General features: G+C 39.8%; 1 protein-coding gene across 4 annotated transcripts in view; it reads left to right on the forward strand.

The window, feature by feature from the left end:
- The window catches only part of trim33.S (tripartite motif containing 33 S homeolog), a 90,997-nt gene extending 68,984 nt beyond the window's left edge, over positions 1-22,013 (forward strand). For 2 of the 4 annotated variants that reach the window (XM_041583228.1, XM_041583227.1), the window contains exons 14-19: positions 294-441; positions 914-1,266; positions 3,122-3,245; positions 5,608-5,682; positions 13,771-13,923; positions 18,271-19,252. In XM_041583228.1, coding sequence (XP_041439162.1) covers positions 294-441; positions 914-1,266; positions 3,122-3,245; positions 5,608-5,682; positions 13,771-13,923; positions 18,271-18,486 — 1,069 coding nt within the window. In that variant the 3' untranslated portion in view covers positions 18,487-19,252. Of the gene's footprint in view, positions 1-293; positions 442-913; positions 1,267-3,121; positions 3,246-5,607; positions 5,683-13,770; positions 13,924-18,141; positions 18,193-18,270; positions 19,253-21,284 lie in introns of those variants that run through there. The other 2 variants (XM_041583224.1, XM_041583225.1) reach the window with 2 other exon arrangements.
- Positions 22,014-22,426: the final 413 nt, after the last annotated feature.

The raw sequence follows: 22,426 nt of genomic DNA on the forward strand, positions 1-22,426 counted from the left end.
AAGCTTATTTGTGAACTGCTGTGTCCTGTGCCTTTTCTGCTTTTTTCAGCTTTGAATGGCTGCACTCATTGCTACCCAGCAGCTTGTTTATCTAAACTATAGTTGTGTTTCTGAAACACACCAGATGTACCAGTGCAGCACACCAGTACATTATATTTTCATTACTTTAAAAAAACTTTTATTTTTTTTGGTGTTACTGTTCCTTAAAACTGTGGCTATATACTTTTGCTTACCAAGAGATCTTCAGAACCACTATACCTTTACTTGGAGTGTAATTTTTTTTTCTTTTCCAGTTGTGGTTCAAGAACTGAAAGAAATTCTGGCTTTAAATCTGACACTGTCAAAGTTAAACAAGAACCTGGAACAGAGGAGGATGTGTGTAGTTTCTCAGGACCAGTAAAGCAGGAGAAGGCTGAAGATGGCAGGAGAAGTGCATGCATGGTAACTAAATTGGCATTTATTTATATCAATATTATTGCTCTCTTATAAGCCTACTATGCTTTCAATTGTTTTCTTCTTTGTATTTGTCTTTTGGGAATATTAAATTATTCAAATTCATGGTTATCGGTTATTTCTGTTGTGGAATTTCCACCCGTGCAAGTATCCACTGGCCCTCTGACTTGTTTTTCTCCTACAGTGTCCTCCACAATGTTTATGGGGAAACCTAAAACAGAAGCTAACAGAGCTTTGATATTAAGTCCATAAAAGGAACATTTGCTTAAATGCCAGTAATTGTGTTAAGCTAAATTACATAATGGCATCATATTACAATAAAAATTCTTATCCCTTTAAAGAAGTCTGGTTGTGAAGTTTCTTTATGTTTTTGTTTTTATTTGTCTGTTTCTAGAAGTATTATATAGATGCCATTTTGTCTGTTTTTATACACATCACTAAATAGGTGTTTTTCCTATAGCTGAGCAGCCCGGAAAGCAGTCTGACACCTCCACTGACCACCAATGTACACCTTGAAACTGATCTGGAGTCACTGGCCGCTTTGGAAAATCACGTAAAGACCGAACCAAACAGCACAAGCCGAAGCTGTGGGCAGTCATCTCATGTTAGCCTTGTAAACGGAAAATCCCTGGTACGGAGTTCATTGCATCGGTCGCCTAGGGGAGGTGGTGGTGATGGCTCCAACAAAGATGATGACCCAAATGAAGATTGGTGTGCCGTGTGCCAAAATGGAGGAGACCTCTTGTGTTGTGAAAAGTGCCCTAAAGTTTTTCACCTTACTTGTCATGTACCCACGCTGCTTAGTTTTCCAAGGTACGTTGCATGCACATATTTGTTTACTTCCCATTTTTAGCCACTTATATAAATTCCAATTTTTAAGCAGTTTCATAAGTAAATGTTAAGCTCCTTCAACACAATATTTTTAGTGCTTTATGTTGCATATAGCACTTGATAGTCTGGCAGTAGAGCAACAAAGCAAGATTGCTAATTATCTTTGTGTATTCTGGCTCTAATAAACCCATAGGGTTCTTCAAAACCTTATTTACTCTGGTTACTTTTACTGATTTCTGAGCATTCCAACATTAAAAAGTAAACTGGCCAGTATACGTCACTTTTCAGCTTTAGATTTTGCACTAAACAAGAAAATGAAACCAGTTTCACTTCCTGTTCTTCCAAGCAAAGGAGGCGGTAATAAAACTGAATACCAGCCCACATATAATAATCCCTTTGTATAATTAGCCACTCTTTTTATATCAAAAGATGGATGTAACCACTGACATACGAGATAAGTCAACCCGAAATTCACCTTGTTGCCTCTGGGGCGACTAATCTACTTGAGTGCAAGAACCCTTAGGTATCTGAGATGGGGTTCAATTCTTCTTTCCCTTCTGTGAGCAGGATCATACGAACAGACGGGTCTTGAACAGGACAAAGTCCATTTATTGTTCACATATAAAGATTCTGTGAGCAAAGCAGCATAAAACAAAATAAAACAAAACAAAATCCTTGCCACACTTGGGCTGTAATACACAGTGTAGTTTCCCTCTCTACTACCGGTCCCGGTCCTGGGATTCCTGGTCAAACACAAACAGTACAACTCCCCAGAGTCACAGTACCTTTACAAAGTCCTTTCCTTTTGGGGAAAAATAAACAGCCGCTTCCAATGGCTGCACTCAGCTCCCAGCTCTCCTCAGTGTGTGTCTCAATCTTCCTCTCTGAGCCCCAACCCTCTCTAGCAGCTAGCAGATATAGCCTGCTAATTATTCCCCAGGTGAGACATTCTAGGGGAATTAACCCACTCAAAACTGCTGTACATATGTGAGTAAGACATGAACCTAGGGGAAATATATCTCCCTTCACACTGTGTTCCAGTTACCGGTTCATACTTCCTATTTATTTAACCTAAAGCAACGTGTGTGTTTTTCTTTACTGGCAAGGAAGAAAGCATCTTCAGATAAGTCCCCTGCAGAAGTGCCATAGTGACTAATCTCCTAGTGTTCTATAACCCATATACAAATTGCTCTGTGGAAGATCGTACGGTCATTGAAAACTAATTTTGCATTATTTTATAATAGAAAAAAGTAGGATTTTTCCCCCCCTCCTTATTAAAAGAATAAGCATTTTCAACTTGGTTCCTATTTATTGTACACGTATTTAGCAAAGGTGTTTTTTGATGTATATGCCCCTTTAATGCTTTGGAAAACAAAAACATTGCGCAGTATTGTCTTGCAGCATGAGCTTCACTGTAGTATTTGATATGTTCTATGGGGCTTCCTGCTAATAATCAGATTTTTATTTCGAACATATTTATAAAAAATAAAATAAAAAAGATTCAGTATGGCAACTTTTAATAATCCTTTGACGAAAAGTACAGTACCTCTTTCTTAAAGCTTAATTCCGCACAAAATGAATGCAAATAAATGAAGTTATAAGGCACATACTGCTTCCAGATGCAATAACTCTTACAAATTACTCTAAAAAACATTAAATATTTTCAATACCATATTGTAAAGTATTTTCCTTTTTAAATAAAAACACTTGTTCGTTTACACATGAGTGTGTCAGGAGCTAGAGAATGACTTTTGTATTCCAAAGCAAACCTCACTAGGTATATAAGTGGATGTTAACAACAGTTTAATCTGCTAAAATATGTTTTGCTTCCCTTCAGCGGTGAATGGATTTGTACGTTCTGCAGAGATTTGAATAAACCTGAAGTTGAATATGACTGCGATAATTCTCAACACAGCAAGAAAGGAAAAACCGTACCAGGCCTAAGTCCTGTAGACCAAATGGTATGTATCTTTTTATTATCTGAGGTATTGAGCAGTCGGGATCAGAATACAATGTACATCTAGTTTGCTACAGATAGTTTCCTAAAGACAGACCTGGTGAACCACCACAATCAACATTTGCTTTTTTGAAGTGATAATTATAACACAAGGGCTAAGTTATTTTGGTAGCTGTAAAAACTGGTGGGATATACAGTATATAAACTTGTGTATACTTACCCCCACCCAAGCTAACATAAGGAATAAGTAAAACAAATGTAAAATGTGGTTCAAACTCATACCCATCATAGTCATGAAATTGTATGTTACCTCTCCACGTGAATCTTCCAGACGACACTGATTTCTATGCAGACATGCAGAATATATCTACTTTAATGGCCTATTAGCCATATAGCTTTCATTTTATGCATCCATTTTAAAAAATGACCTATACATTCTTTACCAAGTTTAATTTTAATTGTGAAATATTGCTTTTACATCTTTTTATGCTACAATTGATGTTGCTGTGTCTCACATCTAATATAGGTCACCTATGCCTTATGTTTCTGTAGGGTAACATTAGAACTAGGGATGCCCTGAATCCACAATTTTGGATTCGGCCGAACTCCCGAATCCTTTGTGAAAGAGTCGGCCGAACCGAATCCAAATCTTAATTTGCATATGCAATTTTAGGGGTGGGAAGGGGAAAACATTTTTTACTTCCTTGTTTTGTGACAAAAAGTCACGCGATTTCCATCCACACCCCTAATCTGCATATGCACATTTGTATTCGGTTCGTCCAGGCAGTAGGATTCGGCCGAATCTGAATCCTGCTGAAAAAGGCAGAATCCTGGCCAAATCCCAAACCAAATCCTGGATTTGGTGCATCCCTAATTAGAAACTTTTTTTTTTTTTTTTCTGTAACATAACTCTTTAATGTGTCTTGCAATAAACGTGAGTTTCAGATGTCTTTATGCCAGTCTTCTGCAAAATAATTTTGTCCAGTTACAGAAGCTTTGTGTCATTTTACCTGTTAAAAAAAATTTCTCCAATCCTTATTTTTGTGATAAACAAAGAAGAAGTTATTGGGTCACTTGTGATGTACTTGGTTAAAAGCTCCATCTGTTTAGTATATCAACATTTTTAGAATTGGTGAAAGTTAACCATGATAAGCAGTGCTTCTTGTGCAATCAAGAATATGAAAATTTTTATAAAAATAACCTTATAAATGTTATCTATTTGTCGCACATCATCATATCTCCCAACGTTTGAAAAATGTAAACAGCTATACTACGCTTGGCGAAAGCTTTCTTTACACACATTGAACACTTGAACACATTTCTGGCAGTATAATGTCATGTTTAATCTGTTAGAACAGTTTTGGTAATGGAGGTGAAATTCTCCTTTCTCTGTTCTCTCAATAGATTTGTTTATCTTAAATTATAACAGGTACAAATGTATCTAAGTTCAGGATCTGCATATTCTGGGCTCTCTGCCAAAAGCCTCTTTAATTAAGTTTCAGAAACTTCTATCTTTTTCTGTATTCAGTGCAGAAAATGGGCCGTTGGGAGGCATGCGTTATGGGTAAAGGCTGTGGGTATTTGACAAATGCTTTGGTAAAGTCTGTTCCATCATAATTAGGACAACAAAACCTGTAGCCTGTCCATTAGTGATGGGGGGAATCTGACCCGTTTGCGTCAACAAAAATTTGCGAAACAGTGAAGATTCTCCAAAATGTATTGAGGACTATGGGCGTTGAGTTTATTTTGTGGCATGATGTGGAGTGTCAATTTTTTTCGTTGTGTGACACTTTTCTTACCCATTGGAGTCCATGGGCGTAATTTTTGTGGCAAAACCCCATGAAAAATTTCACTCATTGCTACTGTGCACCCGACAGAATGCTGCAACAAAATGAATGAAGAGCACTTCAGCAATAGCCATAATTTATATTATATAATCATTTAAATAATAATATAATTAATTAGTAAGATAGGTGTTCTGACTGATAACATCACCAAAAAAAGAAATTCTACAATAGAATGTTCACAGAGCCAGAGGAAGATATTAAACCAGAATTTTAGAATACTAATAATTGATTTGGTAATGGTGTGTTACCTTGGGTTCTGGTTAATTGAAAAGCAGTTGTTTTTCTTTGGCGATGAGCAGGCATTTATAATGGTCACTATTTAGCAATGCTGCCCTTGTACTATAGCTTGATATCCCCCTCACACACACACTTTTCTGATGTTAAAGAAATGCAAAAATACATGCAGAACAGGAGTACAGTTCTCAGTTCTGTTTTGGGTATTCTTCTATGTTCAAGCATTCTTTTGATTGATTCTCCCCTTTTTTTTTTTTTTTTTTTTTGGTCATGTCTCTTACAAAGAAATGTGAACGGCTTCTGCTTTATCTCTACTGTCATGAATTAAGCATTGAATTTCAGGAGCCTGTGCCAGCTTCGGTAAGTAGGATGTGAATGTTATTTTTCCCCAAAGTGGTCAACTGTGTATAAATCTTTTCCAAAATATATTAAATTAGTTGCTTTTATAGGTCCCTCAACTTTTTTTTTTTTTTAAACTCATGAGCCACATTAAGGGTAAGGCCACCCGAGGATATTCGGGGAGATTTTGTCGCCTGGCGACTAATCGCCTCGTCTTTTGCGTGACTATCTCCCCAAACTGCCTCAGCGTTTTTCCCCATAGGCTAGAATCAAAAGTCGCCTGCGCTAATACACACGCGGCGATGCGTTTTCAATAGTCGCCCAAAGTTGCCTCAGAGGCAACTTCAGGCGACTATAGAAAACGCATCGCCTCATTCTAGCCTATGGGGAAAAACGCAGAGGCAGGAGATAGTTGCGCAAAAGACGAGGCGATTAGTCGCCAGGCGACAAAATCTCCCCGAATATCCTCGTGTGGCCTTACCCTAAAATGTTAAAAAAAAAAAAAAAGTGGGCTGTGATTGTCTTATTTGTAGCTCTTATGTGGACTGGCAGCCTACAAGAGGCTCTGTTTGGCAGTGCAGTTGATATTCTGCAACCAAAACTTGCCTCTGAGCCAGAAATTCAAAAATAAAGCACCTGCTTTGAGGCCGCTGGGAGCAACAGCCAAGGGGTTGGGGTGTAACATGTTGCTCACGAGCCAATGTTTGGGGATCACTGCTTTAAAGGCAAAAGTTGAGCCACACCTATCGAGACTTTAAAGAGAAACACTCTACATTTTGCTTCCCGCGTGCAAGCAGTTGCATGGTTTGGTTTGGCATTTTCCCTATTTCATGAAAGAGTTCCAGCTGTAATGGAGCCAAGTAATAACTTCAAAGCAAGGATTTGCAACCCCCAGATCCACAGCTGTTGCTTGACAGCAGCCCTCCGCATTCATTGATGTGCACCTGGAACATGTACACTCGTTCACTGCAAATCTCAAATGAGCTCAATGGAAGGATATATTTAATGAACCGTGTGGGACAGAATATAGCAGTTCTCTAGAAAAATACTACACACCTGTACCAGCTGCTGAGTTAATACATAATAAACGCTGCTCACACCAGTAGCACTGTAAAAGTAGAGCTTGTAACATGAGCACTATTGAATTAATATAACTTCTTGAATGTATTTCCATACTTGCAAACAGCAACTGCAATTTGCTATTCATGGAGCAAGCAATGTAGAAGAGTTTACGTCAAAAACCCCCAGATCCTTTCTATTTGGCATAAACAACTGTTCTTCCTTTGGACTGATTTTTAATCAGTCCAAACCGACAATTCCTATCACCATATTGTAATCCTGTGGTGCAGGGCTGCCCAAAAGGTAGATTGGGACCTACCAGTAGACCTTTTGCTGGTGATCAGTAGATCTCAAGACACTCTCAGCAAACAGCTTGTCTAAAGCACCATCTTATTTCATGCTTTTCATTTAGATATTTATTATGTTAAGGTTAAATTGCAAATAGTTGCAATAGCAATATGCATTTCCCCACAAATCAGTATTTAAGCAACAGAATGCTAACATGCTTTTATGAATGTAGATCATAATGGGACAACATTAGAAAAAGTAGACCTCGCATTAGTAAAGTATGGGCACTCCCGCTGTAGTGGCAAGATTATGATTGGGGCAGCCATTCAAAGCTGTAAAAAGGAGAAAAGGCACAGGATATGGGATTCTTCAGAACTTATCTGTTCTCTACTATGTGTCCTATGCTTAAATGGCTGCCTCCATGGCTACACAGCAGCTTGTTTATATAAACTATAATAGTCTTTCTGAAGCAAACACACTTGTTTTACCGGTGCAGGGTAACACTACATTATATTGTCATTCCATTAAAACACTTTAAATTTTTGGAGGTTTTTTTTTTTTTAAGGGGATGGTGCAGCATTACGGTTAACCTTTTAACAACCAGAGTGGCAAGTATCTAAAGATTTCAAAGAGGCTGTTCACTGATTACATTTTTGTGGGGGGGGGGGGAATTACATTTTAATAAAATGTATATTTTGCCTTAAATTACTTTGACATTTTATAAATGTGCCACAGTGATGGTCAAAAGTCTTGAGCCTATCACAACCTGGCATCAACTCCCAGCCATGTATAGAAGCATGAAATTTACCCTAGCACACTGACATTTATGCCAAGGCTTAGGGACCTCGAAATGTAATATACTTAATAAATTTGAATTGAATTTTGTTTTGTGGTAAAATTTAAGCTTTGATTTTTCAAAAGGTAAAACCCTTTTCGTTATATATGCTTTGATTTTCTTATTCAAAGGGTTTACTCTGTAAGTTACTGCTCCAGTCATTGATTTAACTTTGCCATTTTAAGCATTTTATTATTAGACATATCTGACATTTCTCTAGGTCTGCTTGGGGGACACAGGGACAGTGGGGTATAGCTGGAACCACTAGGAGGCAGGACACAATAAAAAAAAAATAGAAACTTGACCCCTCCTCCTCCTGCTATACCCCTCCCCTGTAGGCAGAGACACTCAGTTTCGTTGTGTCCTCAGGAGGTTAGGACTGTCTCCTGCATTCAGGAGTATTTTACTATTTATTTTGCTCTTTTATTTTTATTTCATTACAATTCCTTCACATCATATGGAGCTGGACAGCTACACTGAGTAGTCTGATCCATTACTTGAGGATGTCACCGAGGTCTCTTGTGCTCTGCACTGACCATCCAGTATTGATTCCCTCCCTCTGACATCCAGAGAGAGGATGCGCTGGCCGGGACACAGGGTTGAGGTATAGCCAGGTTCATCCTGTGGCTCATTCCTCCTTATATGCCCCAAGGATCCCTAGACTAAAGTCTGGGAACTCCTGCCGTGGCTCATTTAAGGTAAGCATATATCCTTAATAGCAGCCTATTCACTCTCTGAGCACCCTCCCCTCTGCAACCTGCAGGTCACTAGTTCAGACCCAGGCAGTATCTTAATCAGCCTCCACCAAACACACAGGCACTTGATAAAGGGCTTCTGGCATGTTATGTGCAATAAAGAGCACCTAGCAGCAAGTTCTGCCTTTTCACTTGCTTCTCTCAGTTCTCTAACTAATTGGTTCATTTCCTACACCTGGAGCGGGGGTGCCTTACTGAGATTGAGAGCACAGCTGCCAAATCCCCAGTCATCTCTACAAATTGTCCAGAATGGGAATGGCACTTATGTTTCCTACTGTCTTCACTGTCAGCAGCAGAGAGTTATTGTGGGCTTAGCGCCGGTTGTGCACCACTATTTTACGAGAGACTTCACTGGGGCTGTCTTTCACTCTACCTGGGGAGGCAACGGCTGGGGCAGATTTTGCACTTACTGTACTCCCACCCTGTGCGCAACCCAAAAAGTGCGCGCCAGTGCCTTATGCAAGGTGTGCGTCTGCACCATACGTCACTGCTAGGGGAGGGGCCATTCTTCGCACTCTCCATTGTGCGCCCAGGCAGCTACTTCCCATTGATTCTGGAGGAGGTTTCATTACTAGCAGACTCACCACGCTGGGCAGAACTCTTCCCCAGCTTCTCTTCTGCGCAGCCCCCCCGCCCCTGTTTTTTTGAAGAACACAACAGGGCAGTTATTCTGACACAGTGGGGTTTTTAGCTATTGCCACAGGGCAGCAGGCTTTGTAATTACTGCCTTATCAGGCTTTACTCTCCTCCAAGGCTTTGCTCCCAGCAGTACCCTGGGGAGGCATTTTCAGTTATATATATAACCTACATTTTATATATTGTTAACTTAATTCCTCTCTTACAGGAACAGCTTGTGTACACCATGTCTGAAGGTACAGGTGATAACCTTTTTTCCAGGCCAGCAACTACTTCATCGGTTAAGTATTTAGCTTGTGCCAAATGCCGCATCTGGTCACAAGGACCCTCTGTGTTCCACGTGCAAGCCACCTGAGGCAGTTTCGGAAACTTCAGAACTCCGTCCTCAGGTAAGCCAAGCCTCCCATGGGGACCCATCAGGCCAGCCCTGGGACTCCACCCCCCCTGGACCCCCAGCCTCCCCCAGAATGGGCATCTAAGCTTGCCACCGGCATTCCTAAATTGGCTCTCTCCCTTGATAAACTGCTAGCGTGGCTAGATAAGCCTCGGCCTAAGCCTCCAAAATGTAGAGCCCCCTCTCCTTCTGAGGATGAGTGTGAGGCGGATCCATCACTACTTCATCCCTGCCGCCTGACTCAGAGGAGGATCCGGCTCTTTCTGATGGTGAACTATCTCACAGTTCCGACCCAGAGGAAGGGGAATCCCCCCAAACTCTCCGAGGCCATTGATTCCCTCATTTCAGTATTAGAGACCCTTCACTTAAAGGAGCCTGAACCTAGTTGCAGTACCTCCTTCTTTAAGCGCCGCAGCAGGTCCTCATCTTCCTTTTCCCTCTCATGCTCAACTCGAGCAAATTATCCAACAGGAATGGTACAAGCCAGAGGGATGTTTCCAGGCTAACTGCCGTTTTCTCAAACTATATCCTTTTCCACAGGATCTAACGGAAAAGTGGACCTCCCCACCTTAAGTGGACGCGCCTGTCTCGACTATCTAAGGACACTGCTTTACCAGTTCCTGATGCAGCCTCCTTCAAGGACTCCATGGACAAGAAGATTGAGGGCATTCTTCTCTCTTCTCTGCTTCAGATACCTCCCTCCGGCCGGTTCTAGACTCGGCTTGGGTAAGTAGAGCCGTCCAAACTTGGTCGGACGCCTTATGCCGAGCGATTGCCACAAGGGTCCCCCGTGAAGAACTCGCTCATTTGGCCTCGCAAATCAAGGAGGCTGACTACCTATGTGAAGCCTCCCTCGATGCACTACAGGTGATTAGCAGAACTTCAGCTGACTTGACTTGTCGGTATCTGTTAGCAGATCTCTCTGGATGAAATTGCGGACTTGTCTTCAAAAAAGTCTCTCACGACACTCCACCACCTGCAGAGGACGCTTCAGTGGAAGGTCCAGGCCATCCTGGCAGTCCCGCAAGCCCACGTCTGCATTACTCACCCCTTCTTCCCTTCAGCGACTCAGCCGTAGGGGGGGGAGACTTTGCTGGTTTGCCGACTCCTGGAAGAATTTTACTCAAGACGCCTGGGTACACAAGGTCGTGAGTCAGGGCTACCACCTAGAATTCGCTTCTCTCCCGCCCCACCGGTTCTTCATGTCCAGATATCCTCAGGGGCATCAAAAGGCTCAGGCGCTGCACGACGCAATCTGCAAGCTTATCCGTTCAGAGGTCATCATCCCTTTAACGACTGAGGAGAGATTCTGAGGCTATTAATCAAACTTGTTTGTAGTTCCCAAGAAGGATGGATCTGTTTGGCCAATCCTGGACCTCAAGGACCTCCATACTTTCATCCGACCGTGAAGGTTCAAGTTTGAATCCCTCAGGTCTGTCATTGCGGCCCCAATTTTCTGTCCCCATCATAGATTCTTGCGATTTGCCTTCCAAAATCGCCACTTCCAACTCACGGACCTTCCCCTTGGCCTGAATTCAGCCCCTAGTGTCTTTACCAAGATCATGTCGGTGGCCACTGCTCTAATCCGCGCTAGGGGGATCTCCATAACTCCTTATCTGGACGATCTCCTGATCAAGGCACCTTAATTTGCAGTGGCCCAGCAGGCGTTGCACTTCACCATGGTTTGATTACAGGAGTTTGGTTGGTTCATCAACCTGGACAAGTCCTCGTTAACCCCAAGCCAATCCATGGTCTTCCTCTGGATGCAGATCAACACCCAGACACAAACTGTCCCAGTGACAAGGTCCAGCATCTACGGACCCTCGTGCGGTCTCTCCTCTCGAAGTCCCACACCGCGAGATTCTACATGAAGGTGTTGGGAGTCATGGTTTCGATGATAGAATCAGTTCCCTTCACCCAGCGTCACCTCAGGGAGCTTCAGTGGAATATTCTTGCGGCCTGGAGGCATAAATCCCTTCTCCTGGAATTTCGTTTATCCCGCAGGATTCGAGTCTCTCTCTCTGGTTGATGCAAACCAGTCACCTGACCAGGGGCAGACCCCTAGGGGATCCACAATGGTGACTGCTCACCACAGATGTAAGCCTCTCCGGTTGGGGAGCAGTGCGTCAGTATATGAGCAGTGCAGAGGGTCGGTCAGCGCAGGGTCGCTGGTCTCTATCGGAACAATGTCTTCACATCAACCTTCTTGAGATACGGGCAATCCGACTCGCCTGTCAGCCATCTTCATTCCAGGTCTCTTAAACTGGGAAGCAGATTATCTCAGCAGACAATCCTTAGATCCCTGCGAGTGGCCTGTAAATGACAACATCTTCCACAAGATCACTCAAAGATGGGGGATGCCAGAGGTCGATCACATCACAATCGTAAAGTTCCTCTCTTCTTTGCAATGTCCAGGGACCATCTGGCGGCAGACGCCCTCACCTCTCCCTGGGACTTCCATCTTGCGTTCATTCCAAGAAAGATCAAGAAGCTTCAGAGAGAACTCATTACACTTATCCTCATAGCTCCAACATGGCCCCGTCGATCCTGGGTCTCGGATCTAGTACATCTCTCAGTAGAGGAACCTTGGCCTCTCATCCTGGACCTTCTCTCTCAGGGTCCAATCCTTCACCACTGTCCTGCCAACCTCAATTTGATGGCGTGGCTACTGAAACCGCGATCCTGAGACGGAAGGGGTTCTCTGACACTGTCATTCTACCATGCGTGCAGCCCGCAAGCCGGTCTCTGCCAAGACGTACCATCGGGTCTGGTTCACTTACCATTGGTGGTGCCAATGTAATGGTTTCAATTCACTGAATTTTCCACTCCACTCCTTCTGGCCTTATACAGGAGGGACTGTCCCTGGACATGTCCGTCGGATCACTGAAATCTCAGTTTTCGGCACTTCCATCCTGTTCCAAAGACCTCTCGCCTTGTTCCCAGATGTTAGGATTTTTCTTCAGGGAATGGCCCATATAAAGCGCCCGGTACTTTCACCGGTGCCAAATTGGGACTTAACCCTAGTCCTACGTGCCCTGCAACACGCTCCCTTTAAACCCATGGATTATATTCCACTTCAGTGGCTCACATGGAAAACAGTTTTTTCTGATGGCTATTGCCTCAGCACGGAGAGTATCTGAGATCTCTGCCCTCTCCTGTAGGTCTCCTCTGTTGACCTTCCACAACGACAGGGCAGTACTTCATACTTCTCCCTCTTTTCTTCCCAAGGTGGTTTCCACTTTCCACCTCAACCAGGAAATTACGATTCCTACCTTCTGCCCATCCCTTTCCAATGCGAAGGAAGCAGCACTGCACACCCTCGACCCCGTTAGGGCCCTCAAGTTTTACCTGCACCGGGTCGAGGACATCCGTCTATCGGACTCCTTGTTCGTCCTTCCCTCAGGCCCTTAGAAGCACACCAGCTTCTTAGACCTCCATTTCCCGATGGATAAAACAGGCCATCCAGAGATCCTATTCATCACAGGGTCAGGTTCCCCCAGATCAATCAGGGCACATTCCACCAGAGGGCTTTTCGAAACCAAGCCTCAGCAGAACAAGGCTGCAACGTGGACTTCAATCCATACTTTTGCCAAATTTTACCAGTTTGGCACCTTGTGGCATCTGACACCCGATACAGCAGGAAGGTACTTCAGGCTGCAGTGGCTGGTTCCACGTAGGCCTCTACTTCCCGCCCTAGATTCAGGGGACAGCTTTGGTACGTCCCTGTGTCCCCCAAGCAGACCTAGAGAAAAGGAGATTTTGTGTACTCACCGTTAAATCTCTTTCTCTTCAGTCGCTTGGGGGACACAGGGCTTCCCTCCCTGGATAGAGGCCTTCTCTTGGCTTCAGACTTGGTTGACTCTGTTCTTCTTGTAATTAGTTATCAGATTTTCTGTTGATTATTAATAACCTACTGTTTCTCCTTTGGTACGAACTGAGTGTCTCTGCCTACAGAGGAGGGGTGTAGCAGGAGGAGGAGGAGGGATCAAGTTTCTATTTTTTTTATTGTGTCCTGCCTCCTAGTGGTTCCAGCTATACCCCACTGTCCCTGTGTCCCCCAAACGACTGAAGAGAAAGAGATTTAACGGTGAGTACACAAAATCTCCTTTTCCTTGTTCTGATTTTTTTTTTTTGCTTTGCAGATACCAAACTACTACAAAATTATTAAGAAGCCTATGGATCTTTCTATGGTGAAAAATAAGCTACAGAAGAAACACTCACAGCACTATCAAACACCCGAAGATTTCGTTGCAGATGTCAGGCTAATATTTAAGAACTGTGAAAGGTTCAATGAAGTATGTTTACCTTCTTAATTTAAAGTTAATATCTGCAGCATATAAAAATCCTGTCAGTGTGCTTGAAACTAAAGAACTAGCTTGCACGGTGCAACATACGGGTCAATAACACAACCAAGTTTATTGCCCCCTACATGTCACTGAGAGCTAGAATGGGGCCAGACATTCAGAGATGGAGGGGTACCCATAGTCTTTATAGGGCAGCTGTTTGGGGTCCACATTTAGAAGACAAAAGGTTTAATGAAGAAGCACATTTAACTCCTTATTTTCTATGTAGTGGCATTTCAAGCCAGTTTTAACATTTTTCGACCATTTATTTTAAATAGCAAACCGCAGTTGCAGAAACTGGATATTTAATATTTAGCCACAATACCACATAGATTACCATGTAACATAAGAAAGTGCTGCAGATTTTTTGATCTGTGGCATGTAAAGGGATAAAGTAAATGCAATTCTTAAATCTGATTTATTGTGCTTAAAGGAAAACTATACCACCAGAATGAATACTTGAGCAACATATTAAAGAATCTTACCAAACTGGTATATATATCTAAGTAAATATTGCCTTTTTAAATCTCTTGCTTTGAACCACCGTTTCAAGATGGTCTGTGTGCTGCCTCAGAGATCACCTGACCAGAAATACTAAAACTCTAAGGGGCACATTTACTAAGGGTCGAATTTCGAAGCGGTAAAACGTCGAAATTCGACCATCGCATTGTAGAAATTTGATAGTTGACGTTTTTTTAAATTTAGTTGTTTTCTATCTAATTCAAATCGTTCGATCAAACGTATAAATCGTTCGAAACGAACGATTTTCAAAAAAAAATAAAAAAACTTCGACTATAGGTCCTAGGAGGTCCCCATAGGCTAACATAGCAATTCGGCAGGTTTAAGGTGGCGGTGTCAGTCAGTTTTTTAAAGAGACGGTACTTCAATTTTCGAATGGTCGAATATTCCAAATTTTTTCAATTCTAATCGAATTTTAGCCTATTCCATGGTCGAAGTACCCAACAATTACTTCAAAATCCGAAGTTTTTGAATTCGAAAATTCACTTCGAACTCACTTCAACCCTTAGTAAATAGGCCCCTTACTGTAACACGAAGAAGTGTGGAAGCAAAAGACAGAAATTTGTATGTTAATTGGCTCATGTGACCTAACATGTATGGTTTGGTTGTGTGCGCTGTGAATCCTAGGCCCTTATTTTTTGGCAATTTTCTATTTATGATTACCCAATGGCACATGCTACAAAAAAAAGTATAGTAATTTGAAAATGGTTTATTTTATTGAAGCAGGGTTTTACATATGAGCTGTTATATGCAATATCTTTTTATAGAGACCTACATTGTTTGGAGGTATAGTTTTCCTTTAACTGAAACTGAATCCATCCATGAAACTATAAAACATTTTTTTCAATTCAGGTATTACGTCACTTTTGCATTTTAGAGTTATTAAAAATGTTTTTGCAGTATTTATCAACAAAAGGCATTAATAGTTGGTTATTGCTCAGTTATTTTGCTAAAACCTAATTGCCTCCCGGTTTATATATGTTGTAGAACAGCTGTGGCATTCAGAGCATATATGGAAAGTTATCTTGTGACCATATCTGTCAGATCTTTTGTCAAATTTTCATTAGTGCAGAGGAACTAAATGAATGTGGCATGACAGTAGAGGACTGCCCATGACTATATTGAGTGGTGGTTGTTCAGGAGAAACATTCATGTAAAAAATCTGATTGCTAGTGATAGAGAATAATACTGTATGTGACAAGGTTCTCGAAATATGATGCTAGTTTTGCAAGTTGAACCAGTTTGCCTTAGAGCATATTACAGGAGCATATTACAGGCAGATCTGTTTTAAGGAACGTCCACTTTTAATAGCTTTTTATAAAACAACCAACCTATTCATCTTCCAATCGGACATTTAGATTATATAATTTAAAATTTGTCATGTTCCTGCAAAGGCTGGTGCTATACATAGCAGAGAATGGCTCTCACCATTTCTTGTTTGCGCAGAGAACAGTATTGTCCTTGAGCACACACTTGGAGCAAATTTTGATGAGAGAGATGCATTTTCATACTGAAATCTACCCCGTATACATGTACACTACTTGTCCACTTGAATATCAATTCCATTGGGGAAAGCGCTTTGTGTGCCACTGGCCTAAGACTCTATGCTGTACTATCTTCCATGCTGCTGTTAACCCTAGGAACCATTTCAATTCTAAGCTTAGGGACTAAAGAGAAAAAAAACCCCACAAATAACTTTTTTTTTTTTTTTTTTTTAAATTGAATAAAAAGAACTACTTGCAAATTGATCTAGAAAACTACTGACCACGCCACCCTAAAAGTAAATTTTTAGGACTACCCTTTTTAACAAGTACCAATTAATTACTTTACTGTATATAAGAAATGACTTGGATATCCAAATGGCAATCCTCCATCTATTTCTTCTAGCTGCTTTAACAGCCTAATAACGATGGCAATATATTATAATTAATAGTGAACCCTGGGATGTTAATAGTGACAAGGAATGTCAAATTTGCCATCCTGCAGTTAAATTGAAACCTCTAGCATCCTCTGGAAGCACTTATAAAGAACACTAGGAATTATACTTCTACGGTTTTGTTAATTTCTCATCATCCCTGATATATTTCCTAGTTTCAAACACAGGTTTGTGTTACAAATTAATTTCTTCAGCCAAGAAACTATTTTTGTAGGTGATAACGTTTTCCCTCTTGCCTGGGGTTTTGTGCATCCGTATTACCACAAACTATAGACTATAGGTATCTGCTACAGCAGGGGTTGTCGGTCTCCATGACTTCAGCCATTATGATTGTTTGCTATAACCAAAGTAATTGATCCCAGCTAACATAGTTAAAATGGGTATACGAACTAAAAATGTGTTTACAGAAATAAAATAAGAAATAAAATCCCATCTTTTATGAAAAATAGATCTATCTCCAATATATTTTAATTACAAATTTGTACCGTTTTTATAATAAACCTGACTGTATGCAGAAAAATTCTCCAATCATTTACTTGCTCTGACAGCTGCAGATAGGAAACTTCCCTAACTGTTCTGCAGGGAAACAATCATACTTTCAAATGCAGGGGGAGCCCCCACCTTCTGTGGCCTTGAGCAGCTTTGTTTGTTTCCCTATAAAGCAGCTGGCGACTGTGTAGAGATTTTTATCCGCAGATCCAGTACAGTCTGCATATATTTATTATTAATCAGTCTTTCTGTATCAGCTTCTATGGCAGATATTATTTGACTTGTGCTGTTTTGATAATTTATGATGATCCCTAAACTTAACCTCCCAGCTGAAGCCCAGATCACACTGAGCATGTGCATAATCTTTGTCTTGCAAAGATGTTTAACAAAGTTACAAGATGGTGAACCCCCCTGTGGCCAACTTTGAAAACATAAATCATTTGTTTAATTAGGCTTCTGGTGCAGTAAGTTCATGTTTGTTTAGTATACAAAATACTGAATTTCAATCATTATTTATTTTAGACTTTAGTTCCCCTTTAATGAAATTAATTAAATAAATCACTTTTCTTTGCAGGCATGTCATATATTTAAATGTGTAGAGAATTATGCAAAGCACTAGGCCTGAAGAAAATATGTGTGGGAAAAAAATCCCTGGTTTTATCTGGTGCATAAGTTATGCGACAATTAAAGTAAATGTTAAATCTAGTTCTTGACAGCTGTCAGGACTGCCTAATGTGTGAGATGACAAGTGAAGCAGTAGATATATCGCGTTTATAAGGAAAAATTATCTGATGCTGTAAATTTTCAGTCACCAAAATCCATAGGCAGAGTTTACTTTTTTAATGGATTTCACATTCTGCCTGACACTGACAATTTTTTCTGGTCATTGACCAAGAGTAAATCACATGTATCCATAAATACTAAAGAAGACTTAAATACCTTTAAGGCGAAATAATATATTTGGATAATTTTGTAAAAATTAACACAATTTTGTCGCAAAAAGTGAAAATTATGTTTGAATAGAAGTATACTCGCATTTAAAACCTGAATAACACGCCTTCTCTGATCAGAAGAGTTTTACCAGACTTCTTTCTTTTTTTTTTTAAATTTGATGCAATCTGGTCATAACTTTTTTCCATGTTATGACCTTATTTGGTCTTAAACCCTACTTATGAAGCTTAGAAAATATTGAATTTATTTTTTTTTGACTCTGGTGTCCTTTTTAGATGATGAAAGTTGTTCAAGTTTATGCAGACACACAAGAAATTAATCTACAGGTAAGCTTCTAAAAACACGCAAACTTGGCAAAGTTCTGTGCATAACCCAAGTTAAAGTCTTTTTCTTTTTCCCCACAGAATGACTCCGAAGTTGCCCAAGCAGGAAAGGCTGTTGCATTATATTTTGAGGACAAACTTCCGGAAATCTACCCGGACAGGACCTTCCAACCATTGCCAGAGTTTGAACCAGAGGATGATGATGGAGATGTAACAGAGGATTCAGATGATGATGATTTTGTACAACCTCGTAAAAAACGACTGAAGTCAGAAGAGAGACCGGTGCATATAAAGTGATAAGAGCACGGATTTTGTGTAGAGTTTAAACAAATTTAAAATGAACTTATTTAAATATTTCCGGAATATCGTCACTCCTGCATCAGCCATCTTCATGAAGAATTTGGCAGCTTTTAGACAGTATTAGATCAACGAATATTTGTACAGATAAAGAGCAATCTTTCAAAAATAAATTGGGGAATTTTGTCATTTTTTTTTAGGACTGATGGACTCCTGACCTTTGGAGCAATTCTTGCATTTTCTTGATTAGGTGAATGTTAAAAGACAGTCTCTTTGGTTGTGTGTCCCCCCCCCCCCCCCCCCCCAGCAGTTCTTTGTACAGATAAATGAGTGAACTCGGTGATTGTGCTTCTTGTTGACCTTTTTTTGTTGAACATTGGACCATTACCTTCAGTTTACTGTAATATATTTTCTTTCTCCACCAATGAACTAGCTTGATGGGGGAAAATGGTACTTTGGGATGGCTTCATCATACTTCTTTACAGCATTTTTTTATTTTGTTTTTTTCTTTTAATTATTTTTGAGCTTTTACATTATTCGATTATGGGGATTGGATTGTCCTTCAAGACTCTAAAATATATTTATATATTTTGTGAAGGAATCGGTTTATCTTGGTTGAACCTACAGTAACTTTGCTTTGTAAATAGAAGGAAGCTTCTTTGTGTTCATATATTCATTATGCATTAATTTTGGGCAACAGGTTATCAACTCTTACTGTTGTCTTGCATCTGACCTGAGGAGAAATAAATGAATATCTGGTTAAATATTCATGATTTCTATCCTGTTTTGTAATAGGAAAAGGATATAAGAAAATTAATTTAACCTACAGCACATTTGACAACTGTGGCTTCTCATCCAGTCTTCCATATCCTTTTTACAATTCATATCAAATGTATACTAGTCTAGTATTTAGAATCTTATTTTTTATTTTTCTGATGGGAGTGGTTGCTGTTACTGAAAAAAAAACCTTTCTTCTACAAGAAACTTAATAAATCCATACTTGGTATAAATAAGAAAGCACTTAGCCCTCCTGTCACATTCCTAATGTGTTTATTAATCTTTCTTCTGCCGCCTTTTGCAATTTTGACATATCAGTTGTTAAAATCCATACTGCTTTAAAATAAGATCAGGTAGTAAAATAAATATGAGCTAACGTAAGCTATTCTTGTGGCTACTTCAGTATTCCCAAATGGCCTTTAGTCTCTGTCTTTAGTTTAGTAGTAGTAGTACAGGTATGGGACCTATTATGCAGAATGCTTGGGACCTGGGGCTTTCCAGATAACGGGTCTTTGCGTAATTTGGATCTTCTACTAGAAAATCATGTAAACATTAAATGCACCCAATAGGCTGGTTTTGCTTTCAATAAGGATTAATTATATCTTAGTTGGGATCGAGTAAAAGGTACTGTTTTATTATTGCAGAGAAAAAGGAAATCATTTTTTAAAATTTGGATTATTTGATTATAATGGAGTCTATGGGAGACGGCCTTTCCGTAATTCGGAACTTTCTGGATAGTGGGTTTCCGGATAACGGATCCCATACCTGTAGTAACATGTTTGAATTATGCTTCCATTGTCTTTTAAATACTTTGTGCAAAAAAGCACACATGAACTTTTCCCTTTTTTTAAAACTGTTTTTGTATTTTATTTTTTTTGTGATAGTGTTGAATTGCCCAGTGTCTAGTGACTAACATGAGTGCAATTCCTTATTGAATTTGAGGGATTTATTGGATTACTTTAATTATATTACGTTTTCAGTTCTGCATTGCTGTTTCTTGCCTTTTTGTGACTGTAAAAAGCTAACTGTTCATACAACCACAACCAATCTCACCGTGCAATTTATTTTTTTGGATTTTAGTGAAGCTATTGCATTCCTCATTATTCATTGTAACTTTTGTTCTTTGTCGGCTAAAAATTAGCAATATTTTTATTGAACAAAACATGGTTTTGTATTCCTGCACGTATTAAGCTGGCCATAGATGTTGAGATTTTTAAAAGATCATATCCTGATCGTGAGACCACGATCTTCTCAGATTGTACGATCGTACGAATTTACCATCAACTAAAAAGACCAATTTGCCAGGAAAACAAAGGGGAGCTGCCTGCTTGGCCCTGCAAACATAGATTGCACTGGGACCGACAAAGATTTTTTGACCTGGCCGAAAAAATCGTAAGATGTACGATCGTTCGAATCCCACTAACCGCACGATAATTTCGATGGATCGGTCCGGCTTCCCTAAAATCGGTCGTTCGGCAAGAAGAATCGTCGTGTTTATGGGGAGCTTTAATATGAATTCCAGGTTTTCAATGAACCCTAAACTGGGAGATAGAATTTGTAAAATGTAAATTTTGAGGCAATTGAGCAAAGCATTGCTGTTTGGTTGTTTGGAGTAGAGACATATTTACCCATTTGGTATTTGTTAGAATGTACATAAAATATATGGGTTTTGGGATGAACTTACTCTAACGGGCTCCTTTGACACACAAAACAAATGCAGGGTGCTCAGTCATTACCTTCATGTTGGGGTCTGATATATGGGTAATTCTTTGCATATTGGATTGAAACCATTCAGAAGTTCCCTGTTATGTTTTAGGTGCTTTAACTTTGCATGGATGGTGTACTGCCCTCACAGCACTGTACTGTGTGTGTGCAGCTAGACAGTCAGCTAAACAATAGCTAGAATCTTCAATAAATAAAAGTAAGTTCATGTTTGTTTAGTATACAAAATACTGAAGTCAGAAGAGAGACCGGTGCATATAAAGTGATAAGAGCACGGATTTTGTGTAGAGTTTAAACAAATTTAAAATGAACTTATTTAAATATTTCCGGAATATCGTCACTCCTGCATCAGCCATCTTCATGAAGAATTTGGCAGCTTTTAGACAGTATTAGATCAACGAATATTTGTACAGATAAAGAGCAATCTTTCAAAAATAAATTGGGGAATTTTGTCATTTTTTTTTAGGACTGATGGACTCCTGACCTTTGGAGCAATTCTTGCATTTTCTTGATTAGGTGAATGTTAAAAGACAGTCTCTTTGGTTGTGTGTCCCCCCCCCCCCCCCCCAGCAGTTCTTTGTACAGATAAATGAGTGAACTCAGTGATTGTGCTTCTTGTTGACCTTTTTTTGTTGAACATTGGACCATTACCTTCAGTTTACTGTAATATATTTTCTTTCTCCACCAATGAACTAGCTTGATGGGGAAAATGGTACTTTGGGATGGCTTCATCATACTTCTTTACAGCATTTTTTTATTTTGTTTTTTTCTTTTAATTATTTTTGAGCTTTTACATTATTCGATTATGGGGATTGGATTGTCCTTCAAGACTCTAAAATATATTTATATATTTTGTGAAGGAATCGGTTTATCTTGGTTGAACCTACAGTAACTTTGCTTTGTAAATAGAAGGAAGCTTCTTTGTGTTCATATATTCATTATGCATTAATTTTGGGCAACAGGTTATCAACTCTTACTGTTGTCTTGCATCTGACCTGAGGAGAAATAAATGAATATCTGGTTAAATATTCATGATTTCTATCCTGTTTTGTAATAGGAAAAGGATATAAGAAAATTAATTTAACCTACAGCACATTTGACAACTGTGGCTTCTCATCCAGTCTTCCATATCCTTTTTACAATTCATATCAAATGTATACTAGTCTAGTATTTAGAATCTTATTTTTTATTTTTCTGATGGGAGTGGTTGCTGTTACTGAAAAAAAACCTTTCTTCTACAAGAAACTTAATAAATCCATACTTGGTATAAATAAGAAAGCACTTAGCCCTCCTGTCACATTCCTAATGTGTTTATTAATCTTTCTTCTGCCGCCTTTTGCAATTTTGACATATCAGTTGTTAAAATCCATACTGCTTTAAAATAAGATCAGGTAGTAAAATAAATATGAGCTAACGTAAGCTATTCTTGTGGCTACTTCAG

The sequence above is a fragment of the Xenopus laevis genome, chromosome 2S, assembly GCF_017654675.1.
Source record: "Xenopus laevis strain J_2021 chromosome 2S, Xenopus_laevis_v10.1, whole genome shotgun sequence".
NCBI classification, from domain to species: Eukaryota; Metazoa; Chordata; class Amphibia; order Anura; family Pipidae; genus Xenopus; species Xenopus laevis.